This window comes from Camelus ferus, chromosome 9 (genome assembly GCF_009834535.1).
Source record: "Camelus ferus isolate YT-003-E chromosome 9, BCGSAC_Cfer_1.0, whole genome shotgun sequence".
Taxonomy (NCBI): Eukaryota; Metazoa; Chordata; class Mammalia; order Artiodactyla; family Camelidae; genus Camelus; species Camelus ferus.
Window position 1 is genome coordinate 10,079,194 of NC_045704.1, and position 17,246 is coordinate 10,096,439.

General features: G+C 56.9%; 1 protein-coding gene across 1 annotated transcript; it reads right to left on the reverse strand.

The window, feature by feature from the left end:
• Positions 1–2,823: 2,823 nt before the first annotated feature.
• On the reverse strand, positions 2,824–17,219 carry PRPF31 (pre-mRNA processing factor 31). Its single transcript, XM_006172860.3, has 14 exons — positions 17,093–17,219; positions 14,665–14,849; positions 14,515–14,575; positions 12,591–12,674; positions 11,914–12,011; positions 11,216–11,322; positions 9,568–9,737; positions 8,219–8,376; positions 7,026–7,115; positions 5,312–5,439; positions 5,146–5,218; positions 4,366–4,494; positions 4,185–4,283; positions 2,824–3,090 (listed from the first exon to the last, which is right to left on the reverse strand). The coding sequence occupies exons 2-14, from the start codon at positions 14,839–14,841 to the stop codon at positions 2,965–2,967; spliced, it is 1,500 nt and encodes a 499-aa protein (XP_006172922.1). The 5' UTR covers positions 14,842–14,849; positions 17,093–17,219; the 3' UTR covers positions 2,824–2,964.
• Positions 17,220–17,246: the final 27 nt, after the last annotated feature.

Consider the following 17,246-nt stretch of genomic DNA (forward strand, 5'->3'; position numbering starts at 1 on the left):
TGGTCCAGGAAGTGGGTGGGGAAAGCGGAGGAAGCATGGAGAGTGGGCGTTAAAGGCAGCGTACCTAATGGGAGACAGACAGGTGCCTTCAAAGCGGGGGCCGAGCTGAAGTTACCTGCCAATCGAGACAGTCCCTGGGCTGAGAGGGAGGAGCGGGGCTAGAGGGTCCACCCCTTCCCCTTCGTTGGTCCTGTTATCATTCACTCCAGTGTGTCCAATACTGTGGCCAGTGGGCGGTACCCGCTCTTGAAGCGTGTGAAACGCAGCGTAGCAGGCAGGCTTGGGAGCTGGGCGCATCCTTCCGCCTCTGTGCCCTGGCAGGGCAGGCCGGTCCCTGACTCTCAGCTGCATGGTCTTTCTCCAAGTTCTTGTGTTTGGCACATCTCTGACACTCAGAGGAAGGAAGGCAAGGAAGGAGGCAGGAGACAATGCCCCAAGCACAGCTGAACTGGTTGGGAAAGCGCCATGGAGGCATGGAGTTTTTGTCCTGCCTCTGAGTGGTTACGTGACTGTGAGACAGTAACTCTCCACTGCCCCTCCGTTTCCTCGGTGTTGTGAGGACGCCGCAGAAGGTACAGATGAGATTTCCCGTCCCCCTCCCACGGTTGCCTCCTAACGTCTACTGGTCCTTCAGATCTCAGCTCAGTGGTCTACCCTTGGGGAGGGGTGGGGGAACTTCCCTGACCTCTCGTGCTGAATGCTCACGCTAGCCCTGTTCATTCGGATTTGCTTTTGCACGTATACCATCATTTTCGTAATTATCTGAATCTCCCGCTCCAGATTTTTGCATCCCCAGCACTACGCAGTAGAAAGCACCCAGTAACCATTTGTTGAATGAATAAATGGATGAAAGTGAGGAATGGTTTGTGGTTAAGACTTGCTAGGCGCTGGTGCTTTCCTGAACCACGAGGCACACAGGAAGGGAAATCAGATCTGCCCACCCCCTCAAGGCAGAGAAAAGCAGGATTAACTCTTTTAAGGGAGATGCAAGTGAGAGCTGCACCAGAATCGCCCGGGGCAAGGCAGGGGAGACTGCTTGCAACAATGCAATGTTCTTAGGCCCACAGAGACCTAGGGAATCTGTATTTTTACAAACTTCCTGCGTGATCATTAGAGTTTAATAAGAGTTATTGATGCAGAGCCTTGCTATTCAAAGTGTGGTCCTTGGATGGGGCAGAGCCTTTCAGATTTCTCAGGAATCATTTGAGGGATTTGTTAAATGCAGATTCTAATTTAGGAGGCCCTAGATTCTGTTTTTCTAACAGATTCCTAGCCAACGCTTAGTAGCAAGTATCCAGAACAGTGGATCTCAAACTTGGCTGCACATGAGAATCACCTGGGGGCTTAAAAAAAAAAAATTCCAGATACCCAGTCCTTGCCCTCAACCAATTAAATCACTTTCTTGGGATGGGAACCACCAGATATTAGCAATTAAAACTCCTGAGATGACTCCAACATCCAGGTAATCGGACAGAACTTTCCAGTGGTTTTCAAAGTGGGATCCCTGCATCAGCAGCATAAACATCACCTGGGAAGCTGTTAGAATCACGCTTTTGAGCCCCATTGTAGACCAGCTGAATCAGAAGCTGAAAGCTGCTTTAACAGGCCTCCCAGGCAATTCTGAAAGCGCTTTACACTGAGAAACCGCTCTGGAAGAATGCAGGCCTGCAGGGCCAGGTGGCTCAGGTTCCTTCCTGAGGTTCACAGCCCTGGCCCCCCGCCCCCTTTTACTCACTCTGGCCAGGGGAGGTGGGGACTCTGAAGAGTTGTGGACAGATGGCTCCTCACTCACACACCCACAGCCGGAGATCAACAAAGGTCATCACTTTCAAGCAAGGCTGATCTAAAGTTCTGGGATGAATTTGGGGGAAACGCTTGTGTGACCTGGGGTAACCTGACCATTAAAAAGAATATCCCAGGCATGCAGGCTGTTTCACGTGAGGGAGGGGAGATTCAGAGAGGGCCACTGAGGTCCAGAGACAGAGCCCCAGGCTGGGGGAGGGACTGGGGTCGAGACACACACAGAGCCCCATATGGTATCGGGGGAAGCCTAGAGAGAGGAACAGAGAGAGATCTCAGATAGGACCCAGGGGACAGCGGGAGCTAGAGGCATCGCCTCCCCACAGGGCCGAGTCTTGCCTGTGCACCCACTTCCTGGGTAACTAAGAGAAGTGCTGCCCTCGCAGGTGAGCGACCAGGGCTTCCTCCTCTGTGCCACCGTGAAGCCCGGCTCCCAGCACAGACGGGCCCCTGGTGGCACTCTCCTCACCTGGTAGGAACTGTCATAGCACTGAGTCCCTGCCAGGGCGGGGAGCCAGCCTGCTCTTCCCAAGTCGGGGCGTGGCACACCAGGGCGGGAGGGGGTGTCCTCAAACACTGGACAGAAGTAACAACGGTGCCCTGATGGTCACAGTGCCTCCTGGGCGTCTTTTACATCCAGTGGTGGAAGGGGGAGGCCAGTGTCCTGAGATGCCCCCCACGAAGCTGGGGCTTTCAGCAGCCATGCCACCTGGGTGTCAAAGCACCCGAGGCTCTCTGAGGGCTCGGGAGATGGAGAGGGCTCTTCTCTTCCTGGGATCACACGAGGAAGTGACAGGCCCAAGGCTGGACCAGGATTCCAAGGAGCCCAAGTTCCATCCCCCAAAACCCACAGCTGACTCTTTAGTTGCCCTGGTGTTTGACAAACGATCACTTGCCAAGGACAGGTCCTGATAATGTGCTTTTAATTGCACTTTTTCCAAAGGTGTCTCCTTTCCCATTTATAATAAAAAAGACGCGTGACAAGGATTGGCTCTGCCCCCGAGGTGGGTGGCGATCTCGGCTCCAGGGGCCGGGCCTCCTCCTGTGCCTCTCTGGACAGTCCCAGCACCGGCGATGGCGGAGCGGCTCTCCCAGCCACATCCTGACCTGGATCCCTTCAGAAAGGCAGGGCCTCCGTGTCCCTCCAACCTGAGCCGTGGCCCCTCAGGTGGACATGATGCCGCTCTTCTCACCCTTGACCTTGAGGAACTCGGCCATGCTGGAGAAATACTTCTGGTTGGCCTCAGCCACCTTCTTCTCTGCTGCTTGTGGGTTCACAATCTCCAGACCCTGGACAGGCGAGGGAGACGGGGATGAGGCAGGTAGGCAGCCCGGCCCCTAACAACAACCCCCGACCCTCCCAGCTCCCAGTGAGAGAATCGTGCAATGTCACAGCCCCACGGCCCTTCTCAGTGGTCCCTTGGGCTCTGGGTGAACATGAGAACAGTTTGCCGGTCTCCAAATCTCCCCACCTTGTGGGATTCTGACTCCGTAGGCTAGAGGGTGGAGGGAGATGGGAGGACCCGGGCATCTGAATTTTTAACAAGATCCCCAGGTGATTTTAAAAACACCAACATTTGGGAGCAGCTAATCCTTCTCGGTTCCTGAATCAGGAAATTGAGTCCTAGAAGTAAGGAGCTGGCCCGCAGTCCCAGCACGAATCCCACCAACCCTACTGATGACATGACCACCAGCTCTGGGGGCCCGACACGTGGCAAGCACTGTTCTAAATGTTTCACACACAGTGATTCTCACCTTCTTGCTGAGGCCTTCGCTGGGGACTCGCCAACTCCCTTTCTGCTTTTCTCCCTGGCACCTCCCACCTTGCAACATGCTATGTATGTTTGCTATTATTCCTCTGTCTCCTTCCCCCTATAAGCTCCACTAGGGCAAGATTTCCTGTCCCATCTGTGGCTTTATCCCAGCGCCGGCACCAATGCTGGGAACGTAGCAGGTGCTCAGCAGATGTTGCTGACGGAGTGAATGAGCTGTTCCTCCTCACAATCCCATGGGAAGCACGAGCCCTCTTTGGCGGGTGAGTAAACCGAGGCTCAGACAGGCGAATGACCTGCCCTGGCTCCTTCCTGGGCACTGGTGGCTGGGGTGGGGTCTCGACCGAAGCCTCAAGGAGGGGCTGCACCTGCTCAAGGTCACAGAGACTGACTGGTCCCAGCCTGATTCTAAAGCCACCCCATGTTTGCAGCCATGACTGCTTCCGGCCCATCCCTGCTAACCTCACCACGTGCTGGGAACTGAGCTTCGCCCTTCAGGGGCTTCATTGGTGTCCCCCCAAGGACAGCCCTGAGAGGGGCCTGATCATGTGTCCCTCCTCAGGGAAGGGAAGGGACTTTCCCCAGGCCTCCTGACCCCAGCAAGGACGGTACCTGGAGTGGGGTGAAGGCCACGCTGGAGGCAGTCCCTGAGGAGCGGTCGCGGATGGTGGACTTTCCACCGTACACCACGCTCTGCTTCTGCAGGGTCCGCTGTGGGGGCGGGGTGAGGGAGGTCTGGGCTGTGGCCTGGGCCCATGCCCACACCCCTGGCCCCACGGGACCCGGCCTGTACCTGCAGTGTCTTGGAGATCCTAGCTTTGGTGGCCTCGTTCACCTGTGTCTGCCGCACACGCCCACTGCCTGACTTGCCAAGGTGGCCGAGGCTGAAGCCCAAGTCCTCCTGGTAGGCGTCCTCCTCGATCTGGTGGGAAAGAAGGCATCCTGGTGTTAGCCACCTCCTCAATCAGCTCGAAGCCCAGGCATTCACCACATCAACCAGTCCTCAGGGCACCCATTCAGGTGACTACAGGGCCCTGGTGAGGAAGCCAGGTCCTGTTACTGCTCCCTGAGTTGACAGCTGAGAGAAGCTGGGGGAGAGGGAGAGAGGGAGAGAGAGGGAGAGAGGGAGAGAGGGAGAGAGGGAGAGAGTGAGAGTGTGTGTGTGTGTGTCTGTCTGTCTGTCTTGCAGTATCTGTACAGTGATGCTCGGATGACAAGGGCCTGGCAGGGGTGAAGCCTGGGGCGGGGCATGTCCAGCAGGGCAGGGATGAGCCTGGAGGCCTGCAGGGGCCCAATCCTGACTGGCCTCCAGTGCCTGGACAGGGAGCCTCAGGGAGAGCGGGGCTGGCACTGTCTGGAGCTGGGTGGATGAGGTGGGGAGAGCCTTCAGGCAGGAGGACTGGGGAGGAGACTGGGGAGGAGGCTGGGGTGGTGCCCCAGATCTAAGCGGGCGTTGCGGGAAGGTAGGGGGACCAGAGCCACAGACAGAGAGGAAGGAATGCGGTGGGGGTGGGGGGGTCAGGGCTGGGGGAGGAAGAGGACCCCAAGGCGCCACAGCAGGGTGGGGTCTGACCTCCCCAAAGCTCATGCGGTTGGCCTGCTTCCGGATCTCCGTCAGCCCCAGCCGCTCCTTCATCTTGCGGTACCTGGGGAGGGGCACGGGTCAGCTGGGAGGGTGTGGGCCTCTTCCCACGCTGCACCACACTGCACCGCCCCACCACGCCCACCCAGGGCCCCACCTGCGGCCACCTCGCTTCTTGCGCTGCCCATCGAGGGGCGCAGGCAGCGGCTTCACCTGCTTCACGGGTGGTGGCTCCTGCCACTTGTCGAATTTGCGCTCGATCTCGTCCTTCAGCTCATAGCCCACCTGGGGAGGATGGGGCGGGGATCCTGCAGCTGCTCCCAGGGGCCTGCCCTGTCCTGGGGCTGCCCCCCCAGCCCCAGGGGACCTCGTCCCTCAGGGCTCTGCAGGTGTAAGGTCCACCTACCATCTGATGTGCCCGGACTGTGTCTCGGGCTCAGACCTTGCCTCTGAACACTGCGCCCCACAAGCAACTGCCCTCCCACACAGCAGAGGGGCTGAGCAGAACTCCTGTGCCCTCTCCCCAGCCTCCTGCCCCAGCTCTCCAAAAGTCAGTATGTGGCAACACCCTGGAGTGAGTCTGCCTCTCTTCCAGGCTCTTCCTTTAAGAAGGACCTCAAACTGGCCCCGTTCCAGCACCCCTGCTAAAACCAGGTTCTCCCAGGGGCGCAGGAGGCTTGATGCGATCCGCCCTAGCTCCGCCAGCCCCCTCTCCCGGGGGCTCACTGTGCTCCTGCCTCAGGACCCGTGCACTGATCATTCCTTCTGCGTGGGACACCCTTCCCCAGAGTACCCTTAGGACTCGCCTGCTAACTGCATGCAGGTCTTTGTTCAACCCCCACCCCCTCAGAGCAGGCCCCCCCGACTTCCTGGTTAATCAGTCTAACCTCCCTTGCCACCCGAAGCCGCTTCATCTCTCTCCCTCGACTCCACTCTGCACTGTGGACACACTGCAGAGTGACCTGCTGCCGTCTCCTCACCCGCCCCCAGCGAGGGTAGAAGTGCCACAGAGGCAGGGCTTCTGTCTGTATGGCTCACTGCCACCCCCTCCAGCACCCAGGCCAGTGGTCAGGGACAGCGAGAGAGACTGAACCCCTGAACACTGTGCCAGGCCGGGTGCTTGGAAAGCAATAGCGCGCAAGACAGAAAACAGACCTGTTCTCACAAAACAAGTCTGCCCAGGAAGACAGGCTGATTGAATGATGACCCGATTGATGACAGTGCAGTAGAGGAGCAGATCCTGGTATAGTTGACAAAAAAATACCTCCCCCACCCCCAGAGGTGTCCACAACTGATTCTCTGGTCCCTGCAAGTCTGTCCTGACAGAAGGACTCTGCAGGTGAGGTTAGGTTAAGGATCTTGAAAGGGGGAGAATACCTCCGATCATCAGTGTAGACCCAGTGCAATCACGGGGTCCTTCAGAGAGTCAGAGGGGATGTGAAGACAGAAGCAGGGTCAGAAAGGGACGGGAAGATGCTACCTGGGGGCTTTGAAGATGGAGGAAGGGGCCACAAGCCAAGGGATGCAGGTGGCCTCTGGAAGCCGGGACAAGCAGGGGAAAGGCCCTTCCCTCGAGCCTCCAGAAGAAATGAGCTCTGCCGACACTGTGAGTCTAGCCAGTAAAACGCACCATGGACTTCTGACCTACAGTGTCTTCGGCCACTGAACTTGCGGTGATTTGTTACAGCAGCGACGGGAAACTCGCACGGCAGGAAGGGGAGAAGCTGACCTCGCTGGGGGACACGGCGGGGGACGTGACAGATGCTCCGCCTCCGCCCTGTTAGGACAGCACTTACACGTGGTGGGTCCTGAGGACAGCTCTCCCCAAGACAGACCACCGGTCGCCCGGACAGACACCACCTGTCCCTCACCTTGCCCTCCGTGCTCTCGTGGAAGCTGTCCACGCGGGCAGCCAGTGTGCACTTGGCAGCCACCAGCCGGGCCGCTTTCCGCCGGAGGTCCTGGAGCAGTGGGAAGGGAGGCAGAGTCAGCGCAAGGATTCAACCAGATCAGGGAGCACTTCCAAAACTCCAGCCAGCACCAGCTCAAGTTCCGCCTGGCTTCACCCTCACCGCTGCACTTTACTATAATAACGTGTTACTGTAACAAGTGATCATTGTCAGTGTCTTCTTTTTGACCTACTTTCCCGTTTGCACAGACAACTTAACTGTATTACTATGGATGGAAGATCATCAAATACTGAGAAAATACATATGTTACGATTAAAATTTAAAATACCCATCTGTGTGTCACCAAAAATCCTGCCATGTGCCAGGAAAGGTAGGGGCCAGTGTTTTGGGAGAGCAAGATGGTACAGGTAGAACCTACAGCCACCAGTCTGTGATGACAGCAGTAGATGAAACACTGAAGCCGGCAGCAGCTGGCACAGTGGAGGACCTCACTCTGCCCTGCGGGGTCCAGCCTGGGCCCTGGCTCCCGGGCAGGGACCTGTGCTGGCCTTGGGTGAGCCTGAGAGAAGCCTCATGACACGGGCTGGTGTTTGAGTCAGCCAGCCCAGCACAGGCTGAGCCCCGAGGCCCCACTGGACGTCCTGGGTGACGACTCCGTGCGCTGTCTCAGGCGGCACTGGGGGAGGGTGACAGGACCCCAACCTCTCGCGCCTGCCCTCGGCTGACGTCTCTCTGGTCCCCTCACTGTGATAAACCGTCACCCGGGGTGGATCAGCTCTGCGGGTCCCCTAGTGGTCACTGAACCTGACGGTGGTCATGGGAACCCTGAACTTGCAGGCTAACGCTTCTGCCGCTTTTTATGTGGGAGGCCTGGTCTCAGAGCATGAGTGAGTCCCTGTCACGACCCAATGAAGTTGGTTCAGTGTCCCCATTTATTCGGGGAGACTGAGGCACAGAGCCCAGGCCTCTTGCCTGGTTGATAAGAGGTGCAGCCAGAACCCCAGCCTGGCCCATCAGCTCCACGCCCTTGTTCTCTCACCCTGTGTGGCCCATCCTCCGGGTCCTGACCACTGTGGTCAGCAGTGACCACCGGGCACCGAGGAGCAAGGGGGCTGCCCTTCGGGGCCCTGCAGAAGGCTCTGTGGGGGGCTCACCGGGGGCAGAGACTGCACGATGTCGCTGTGGTAGATGTAGCCGGTGTGGGGCAGCACCGAGGTGGACGAGAAGCCCGACAGCGTCTTGCGCTGGGCCCCAAGCAGCATGATGTTGCAGGCGGGCATCTTGGAGAGGTTGGTCAGGCCGCCAGCCACCCCTGCCAAGGGAGGGAGGGAAGGAGTTCAGAAGGAACATGGGCGTTTACCTGGGGGCTTGCCATGTGCCGTCACACGAATTTCTGGTTGGACGCAGCTCTGCCGACACCCTCGTTTTAGCTCAGAGAGGCCCACAGTGGGTTCTGAGCTCCGCACTGTCAGACGATACGCTGCGTGGCTCAGGCCTCTCGGTTTGCTGTCATTTGTTATGGCAGCAACAGGACACTAGCACACCCCCCACCCCGGGTGCAACTGGGGAAACCGAGGCACGTGACGTTATCTGCCCAAATATGTGAGGTCAGTGGGGGAGGAGCAGGAGCCACACCCGAGTTTAACCTGCTCGCAGACCACCCTTCCACCCTGCAACCTGCCCCCAGAGCTCTGTCATGGGCTGAACTGTGTCCCCTCAAACTCACAGGTTGAGGTCCTAACCCCGCCACTGCCCCTTCCCCACACCTCAGAATGTGACTGTATTTGGAGACAGGGCATTTAAGGAGGTGATCGAGGTGAAATGACGTCATAGGATGGGCCCTAAAGCAAAGACCGCTGTCCCAGTGAGCCAAGGAGAGAGGCTCGCGGAAGGAACCAGCCCTGCCGACACCCTGATCTCAGACTCCCAGCTCCAGGGCAGTGAGGGACCAGATCTTGGTTGTTGAAGACCCCCGGTCTGTGGTACCCCATTATGGCAGCCTGAGCTGACTAACTTAACTGCTTTACCATGCTCCCCTGCTCCCAGAAGTGTTCTGGGTTGAGGGGGCCAGGGGCCTGAGGGGCACTATGAAGCTGCAGAGAGCCCCCTGAGGAGGAAGGGGCTGCTTCTAGTCCTGGCACACTGCCAGGACCAGCATCCCCAGCGGCAAACACTGAGGCTCAGACAGCTAGGAGCTGCCCAGACACACTGGCCTTTGCACCGGCCACACTGCCTCTTTCCTCTACAGGCTCTGCCAGAGACTCAGGGGCTGACCAGGCTCAGGGCCGCCATCCTTTCTCTGGGTCTGTATGAAAATCAGGCTGATGGGCCCCTGTGATCTCCAGGAGTGGGTAGGTGAGGGCGAGGGGGGACAGGGTGCTGGGGCCCTGGGGCCAAATCCCCATTTTACAGAAAAGGGACATGACTTCCCCAAGGTCACACGGCCCCTGGGACCACCACTGCTCAGGGATGCCCCTCTGCCCCACCCCAGCCCAGGCCTCACCCATGATCTTGGCGGCCGTGGATGCCCCGATGATGATGGACAGGTTGGGCGCGATGAAGGACATCCGCGACTCCACGTACTCGTAGATGCGGTGCTTGGAGGCGTTCAGCTCCAGTGCCATGTCGCAGGCCTCCTCCAGCCGCTCCAGCTCCTCCTCCGACAGCTGCTGCCTGCAGGGGTAGGGGTGTGGCTGGGACGGACCCCCACCTCCCGGGTATCCTGTCTGGCAGGTGCTGGAGCCCTGGATCCCCCCAGCTGTGTGTGTGCACTTGTATGTAGGACAATGACAAGTCCCGTAGGTCCCGAGGCTTAGAAACAAGGGCTGCTGGGAGCCAGTTCTTGGTCAGAACCACCCTCACCCACCCTGGTGGCGGAGGGTGCTTGTCCTGCCCATTCCAGTCCCTGCCTGAGGGAAGCAGCCCTGCCAAGGCCATGCCTGAGTTGGAATGTTTGCAGGTTTCCCTCCTCCTGAAACGCTCTCCCCTGAGCTGCCACACACCCTCTAGGTCACAGCCTTGTGACACCCGGCCCACCCTGCTGTCCCTCAAACACCATCACCAGCTGCCATCAACCACACCTATTCCCAGCCTCTCCACCTCCCGCCTGCTTCCTGCACTAGACGGCCAGCCCTCAGAGCGGGGCTCATGCTGGTCCGGGCGGCGGGCCCAGCACGTCCCCAGCACACAGAAGGTGCTGGGCGGGTGTGTGCTGAATAAAAGCACAGAGAGGGTCGGCTGTTGCCCCGTCTTACAGAGGAACAGAGGGCCCGAGGGAGAAGGGGACCGGCCTGAGGCTGCAGGGCCAGTGACAGAACCCAGCCCCCAGGACTCCTGGGCCATGCCATGCCCCTTCCTCACTCAGCTGCCCCAGCCAAACTATAAGGCGTGCAGGGGAGAGACCGTGGAGCCCACGGTCTCTCTGCAACCGAGCCTCAGAAGGGCTGACGCACCCAAGGTCACCCCTTGGCAGCAGCAAGTTACAGGCCGGCTTGTCCTCCCTCCCACTGGAGAGCTTGGTCCCTGCCTGAGACTGAGTCGTCACCACCTCCAGGAAGCCACCCTGATCCAGCCTGGGTAAGTGCCCCTCCTCAGTGCTGCCTCAGTATCCTGACCCTTGCCGTTTGGCCTCTGGCCTATGTGCACACCTGCCTCCTCCTGGACAGCAGCTCCGCTTTGCTAAGTTCTCTGAACTCCATCCTCAGAACAGTGCCCAGTGTTCTGTCAGCATCTGCTCAACCAACACGATGACAGCCTGGGGGGGTCTCCACCCACAGGGCTCTGCTATGGAGTCAAAGATGTTTCCTTTTCTGAACACCGCACAGATGCCAGAGGGGCAGGTGGAGACCCGGCTTTTATTCTAGTGCGTGGACAACAGACCAGAAACAGATACTTCTAATTACAGGTCTGCCCTCTGCCTCACCTCTCAAGACTACAGGTTCTGGGCGGGGGGGAGCCTGGGTCCCCACTCTCTGGGGACCCCCTGAGCCCAGCACAGCCCCTGGCTTACAGGAGGTGCTCATTAAACACGCACGGAACTGAAATGAACTGTCCTCCTCAGGCTGACACCTGTGCCACTGGGACCCCAAGATCATCGTCTGCTGAGGTGGAGCTGAGGCGGGCCCAGTGCCTTCTCCCCGCTGTGTACGCACCCCTGGGTGGTGGAGGCGGTGACGCTCACCACCATGATGGTGGCGTTGGTCAGGATCTGCTGCAGGTTCTCGTTGTTCTTGCACTTGTCCAGGCTGTTGCCCAGCTCCTGGGGGCGAGGAGGCAAGAAGCAGGGAGGCACGGACCCTCAGGAAGCCCTGGAACCTCTCCTGCTCCCACACCCACTCGGGTCTCTTCCAGTGACAATGGGGAAGCGGGGTCTGGACACAGGACGCTCCCCTGCCTCCCACCACTTCCGACAGCTTCACTGCTCAAAGCAGCAAGGTCAGTGTTGGCTGCTCTGGAAACGGACCCGAGCAGACGAGCCACCTAGGGAGGACCTGCTGCCCCGACAGGTCTGCTGCCCGCATCGACCTTGTGCAGGCCTGACCGCGTCACTTCCTTGCATGGATGTCCCCTGCCACTGGCTTGTCTTCTCCTGGACTCACACGGGAGCCTCTGCTGGTGTCCCCACCTTCATGAGCCCAACACTCCCATGGTGGCATTCCCCTAAGACCCAGAGCCTAAGAGGTGAGACGTGATCTGACCTCTTCCACCTCACCTCCTCACTTCCTCTCTTGTTCCCTGAGATCACCAGCCCAGCTACCTTTCCCTTAGACCTGGGAGCGGGGTGTCCAAGAGAGCGGCCCTATGTCCCTTCACACTCAGGGGGGCCGAGGAGTCCCCGTCCCCCGCTCACCTTGACGGTGCGGATGTAATCCAGTGCGCTGGGGACTAGCGACTCCAGCTCAGGAAACCGCTTTGAGTACTTGTCCCGGATGAACTTGTGGATGATGTCTGAGGGGGTGGGGAGGGTGGGAGTCCGATGAGGGGCAGGCTACTCTGCTGGCTCCCCCAGCATGCTTCCCCCTCTGCCTTCAGTAGGGGAACCCCTAATTGTAGCCGGGCTCATGGACACCCAGCACAGAGGCTGCACTTCCCAGCCACCCTTACTGCTGGATGGGCCACGGGAGTTAGTTCTGCTCCACAAGATGTGAGCTGAAGTCATATGTGCAACTTCCAGATCACTCCTTAAGGGAAAAAGACATACCCTCCTCTACTCTCCACTGTTTTCTGATGGGGATGTGCAGGTGATGGCTGAAGGTGGGCAGTCACCTTGTGCCATGAAATAGCTGGCAGATCAACAAGATACAAAGAGCCTGGACTCCTCATTCAGACTTTCACAGAAAAAAATATGTCTCCTTCTCACTTAACCACGCTGTTACAACAGCTGAACCCGGGCTGGAGCCAATACAGGGGATGGGGGGCAGACCCTGGGGTGAGGGCCAGCGGGAAGGGTGGCCTGGGATCCTGCCCAGCCCTCCGGAGGAGGGACATCAGGCAGGGCTGTCTCTGCCTGCCCTTCCCGCCACTCACTCAGCTCGTTCTCGATCTCCACTGTCAGGTTGTTGGCGTCCACAATGACCCGGTACTCGGGGGCCGCCTCCACAGGGCCCATCACTGTGAGGATGAGAAACAGCCTGGTGTGGGTGTGCGACTAGGCACCCACCCACTCCCAGACCCCACAGCTCGGAGAGACGAGGGATGAGGCAGGAGGGGAGCAGGAGGGCGGGCTGAAGAGATGAGGGGACAGGTTTCCGTGTCTGCAGACCCCCCATCTCCCTTTCCAGGCCATTCTAGACTTGACCTCGCCCAGGAACTCAACCCTCCTGGGGCTCCCCACGCCGAAGGCTGACAGCCAGGCACCCCAGAGTGATGCTTGAGGCCTCTTACATGACATATGAGGACAAGAACCGTGTCTGTTTCCCATGGCTGCAGCCCCAGTGCAATGCCCTGAACACTCGGGGCTGCTTCACTCTCCTCCTGGCCTTTGCCTGTGTTGTTCCCTCTTCCCTTCCTTACATTTATTTCCAGAAAACTCTTCAGACTTTAACTTATTTTACCCACAACCACCCAGGGAGGCTGGTGTTAAATCAGACCAATGCTGCAAAGAAACAGAAGGACATGGCCTGATGTCACAGAGCCAGCAGATGACAGAGCTGAAATCTGCCCCAAGTCTGTGTTCTTAACTGTGATGCTCAAGTGCCGCTACATCCTTAAGGCTCAGAAGGCGCCTAAGAATGCCTCCCTCACCTTCCAGGAGGGTCAGGCGCCTTCCGTGTGCTCCCACCACATGCCCGCCACATCCGTCGGAAATGATCACCACTCAGTTTTGAGATGTTTCGTGTCTACCTCCCCTACCAGGCACTGGGCGCGTGCTGGTCCTCGAGCCGGGCCTACACCAGGAAATGTCACTTCTCTGACCCACTACGGCTCTCTGGATCGAGAAGCTCTCTGGTCCGGCACTGGAAACCCTGCGGGACCTGGGGCCTCCTTTGGCCTCCCCCTGGCCAGGGATGCCGAGGCCATGCCTGTGCAGCTCTGTCCCTGGGCACACGTGCCCCTGTTCTCGGCCTGGCGCGTGGACTCATGCTTCAGGGTCCACTTCAGATATCAGTTCTTCCCTGACCCGAGGTGGGATCAGCCGGCCTCTCCTGCAGCCCCCTCCACCCCAGCAAGCACTGCCCACCAATGGCTGTCTGGAACCTGGTCTGCTGCTCCTCTAGACCCTGAGCAACGTGAGAGCAGAGGCCCACAGAGGCCTGGCCCCTACGGTGTCTCAGGAAAATGATAAAGGAAGGAAGCAAAGAGTGAGTCTCCCTGAAACCCTGCTCTGACTATACCACTCCTCGGCCGAAACACTTCCCTTGGCTTCCTGCTGCAGAGGAATTCCATTTGGGAGCCCCAGTTTCACCAGGAAAAGGGGTGGCAACAGGTTCATCCTCTACAGAGCTGTCTGAACTCTCAGAGAACCCAGCTTTCCTCACAGCTGAAGTGAGAAAAGATTTCAGCTGATGCTTTCCTAATTTTTGTGGCTGCTTTTTTGTATTTTCGTGGTTACTTCCAATTTACCAAGTGATACCACCTTTCCACTCACAGCAGCGGTATCTTTCCTTCCTAGGTAAATTTAAGGAAAAAGTACGTTGACTTAAAAACCCTAAGTAAATAATAAGAGAAGCATTTTGCATATGTGGCAGAACTCTATAACTGATCATGTGAGTCGATGAAGTCTGGGAAGCCTTGAGATGGGTCCTGGCATAATTATGAAGCATTCAGGGCAGGAACTTTAGACGTGTCTGCTCTGGAATGCAGGATATTCTCAGGATAGCAGAGAATTGGGTTGGTTGGAAGAGAAGGGGGCTCTGGCAAAGGGTGAGAGGAAGAACCAATTCGCAAGGCCACAAGCTGACGAAGGGCCGAGGGGCCCAGCGGGAGGAGGTGGGGCGGGAGGGTGGGGTACCTTCCGCGGCGCTGGCCTGCTTGCTGATATACTCCTCAATCTTCATCATGATCTCGGCGAACTGTTAGGGGCGGAAAGGAGAGTCAGACCTCAGGTCCCTCCAGGAAGACGAGCTCCTGCCCGCGCCGCCTTCCCAGGAGCCCCTCTCACCATCTTGCTGTCCCACAGCTTGGCGATGCTCTTGACCGAGTCCCCGGAAAGATCCAGCTGAGTCTCCTCCTGCACATCCTCAATCGCTGGCTCCTCCTCCTCCTCCCCATAGCTCCCTCCTTCCTCCTCTTCTGCTGCCTCCTCCAGGTCAGCCAGGAGCTCGTCGGCCAGAGACATACTGAGGCCTGTGGGGAGGAAGAGCAGGGTCCCCCCTCATTGCTGGGATGGGCCTCCCCTGCCAGAAGGCCCTGGTCCTTCTTGATCAACTCCCTAGCATGCAGGCTCCACAAGAACAGGGATATTCGTTTGCTTCGTTCTCCAGTTTCTAATCTGCCTGGCACAGAACAGGTGCTAAATAAATACCCGCTGACTTAACCCATGAACAAACCCCCCAGAACCAGATGGTCTCCAATCATAATTAAGGCTACCTACCCTTCTCACACTCACTCCACTGGAGGAGACACAGCACACCCCTCACACCACCACTTCGCTGAGAACTACAAGTGCACCCTCTCCTTGATGAGACCCAACCTCTCCTAGTGTCCCTTTTCTCCCTATAGCAGAGGCCCCTCATCACTAACTGTTGGGCCTCAAATGGGTGACAGATATCCTAAAATACTCATCTCAGGAAAACCGAGTGGGGCCTAAAATGTCTAGAACCGCCAAGCCAATCACCTCTGGCCATGAGCAGCCTCCTCACCTATCCCAGGTGTTGGACGGATGTCAGTACCTTCTGTGAGTCCCACGCAGTGGAAAAGGTTGGGAAGCACTACTCAGCAAGGCACAATCCCCACCATTGTGTCCCCACCACTGCTTTTTTTTTTTTTTAATAAGAAAACTTCTCCCTCTTCCTTTTTTTTTCCTTCTCTTTCCATAAGACAAACCAAGGCTGCGAACTACATCCACAGAGGCTAAGTGGGTGACATAGAGAGTGAGTCGGGCTGGGGGCTGGGCAACAGGGAGATGGGGAGCCTGGAGAACTAGGGAATCACGCTTGATGTAAAAGCACAGCCAATGCTAAGCTTCAGACACGTCCTGCTGGTGGGAGCATGGGCTCCATGTTGCCAGGTATTCTAGTTTTTTTCAAAAAGTAAGAAATTCAGAATTTTTACGTGGAACCTCCCAGCTTGAAAAGTTTCTTTTTTTATTGTTTAAATGGATAATTTACATAAAAATAAACGAACTACCAAACCAAAACAATTACAGGAAAGATTTGGCCCTTGAGCTGCCAGTTGATGCTCAATTGTCTCAGGTCAGTCTCCTCTGATATTCTTCTTTCTCCCTAAGATGCACTGTCCCCGTTATACTCACTTCTCTTTATAAGACCCAGTTTTTCCTTGTAAACGCATCTACATTATCTCTCACACACCTTTCTCTAAAGCTCTCCTCTCACTTTCTCCCAATAACAGAAACTCTTTCTTTATAGAACACAACCCAATCCCCATAGATGACTCAAATATCTCTTCTTATTCTCTCTTTTCTGTTTCCCCACTAAACTGTAAGCAGGGACTGTATCTGTTTGTTTGCTGCTGTAGCTGCTGTAGCAGAATGTCTAGCACATAGAAGGTATCCAAGAAATAATCAGCAAATGAATGAACAATTTTATTTAATCCTTATACCCATCACATTATGGTCTCCTTTCTCCAGATATCTGAATATATTATTTTTTCACCCCTGAAGTAGGGACACAAACGTTATTTCTTGCGGTATGAATCTGCTCTGACCCTGAGACTAGATCCTATCCCGCTGTACCCATCTTATGACCCCGTTAGTTAATTTCAACACTGGAGATTCTCTAAATTTCTAATATTTTGTTGTATGCTCATCTCCTCCATTAAGCTAAAATTTCTATGAGAACAGGGACCACTTTGTTCACTCTGCACTATCCCCATCGTCCGGCGTAGCACCTGGCGCGGAGTAGATACGACATCGCTTGCTTCCAGCCAACCTCTCCAGCCCCCACCCCAAGCCAAGCCCACAAGTCCTTCTCACATTTCTTTCGCTTACCAACTTCTTCCTCTCACTTGAGGTCTTCTTCCCCTCACTTTTTATTGGCTCAACACCTCCTCTTCCTTCAATTCTTACCCTATATTCCAGCTCCCTGACTCACGCACCCCACTCCAGGTTAGACAGGTTGCCTGGTGAAACACACCCCGCACGCCCTGTGAGTACCCTAAGGCGCTTCACACACCTGTGATTATTTAAGTAATTACTTGACTGAGCCTGTCTCCCCAGGCACCAAGCAAACCGCTAAGAGGACCGGGAACAATTTTTCGCTCCTGCTATATGCCCAGGGCCGTAACACTGTAGGAGCATATGAGACCTTCAAGGAGTCGGTCTATGAAGGCCCGCTGTCCTCCTTACACACTTCCTCCCCTAGACCCAGGAATCCGTCCTCCCGCCCTCCCCTCGGCTCCCTCACACTCACCTCCTCTCTCCGCACGACCGTTTCTAGGAAATTCGCTTCCCAACAGCGGTCGACGCTCACTGATGACGTCTCACGCTCGCGCCGTCGTGGAGGCAATGTTGCGCTCTGATTGGCCCCCGTCCTGCGGCGTTTGGAACAACAACTTTATTAGTAC

Excerpts from the sequence above, each read along its gene's own strand:
- PRPF31 (XM_006172860.3), bottom strand. The coding sequence starts at position 14,841 with ATGTCTCTGGCCGACGAGCTCCTGGCTGACCTGGAGGAGGCAGCAGAA. Across the intron at positions 12,012-12,590 it reads GGAGATCGAGAACGAGCTGA|ACATCATCCACAAGTTCATC; the intron begins GTGAGTGGCGGG and ends CCACCCCCTCAG. Across the intron at positions 8,377-9,567 it reads CACGGCCGCCAAGATCATGG|GGGTGGCTGGCGGCCTGACC; the intron begins GTGAGGCCTGGG and ends CTCCCTTGGCAG.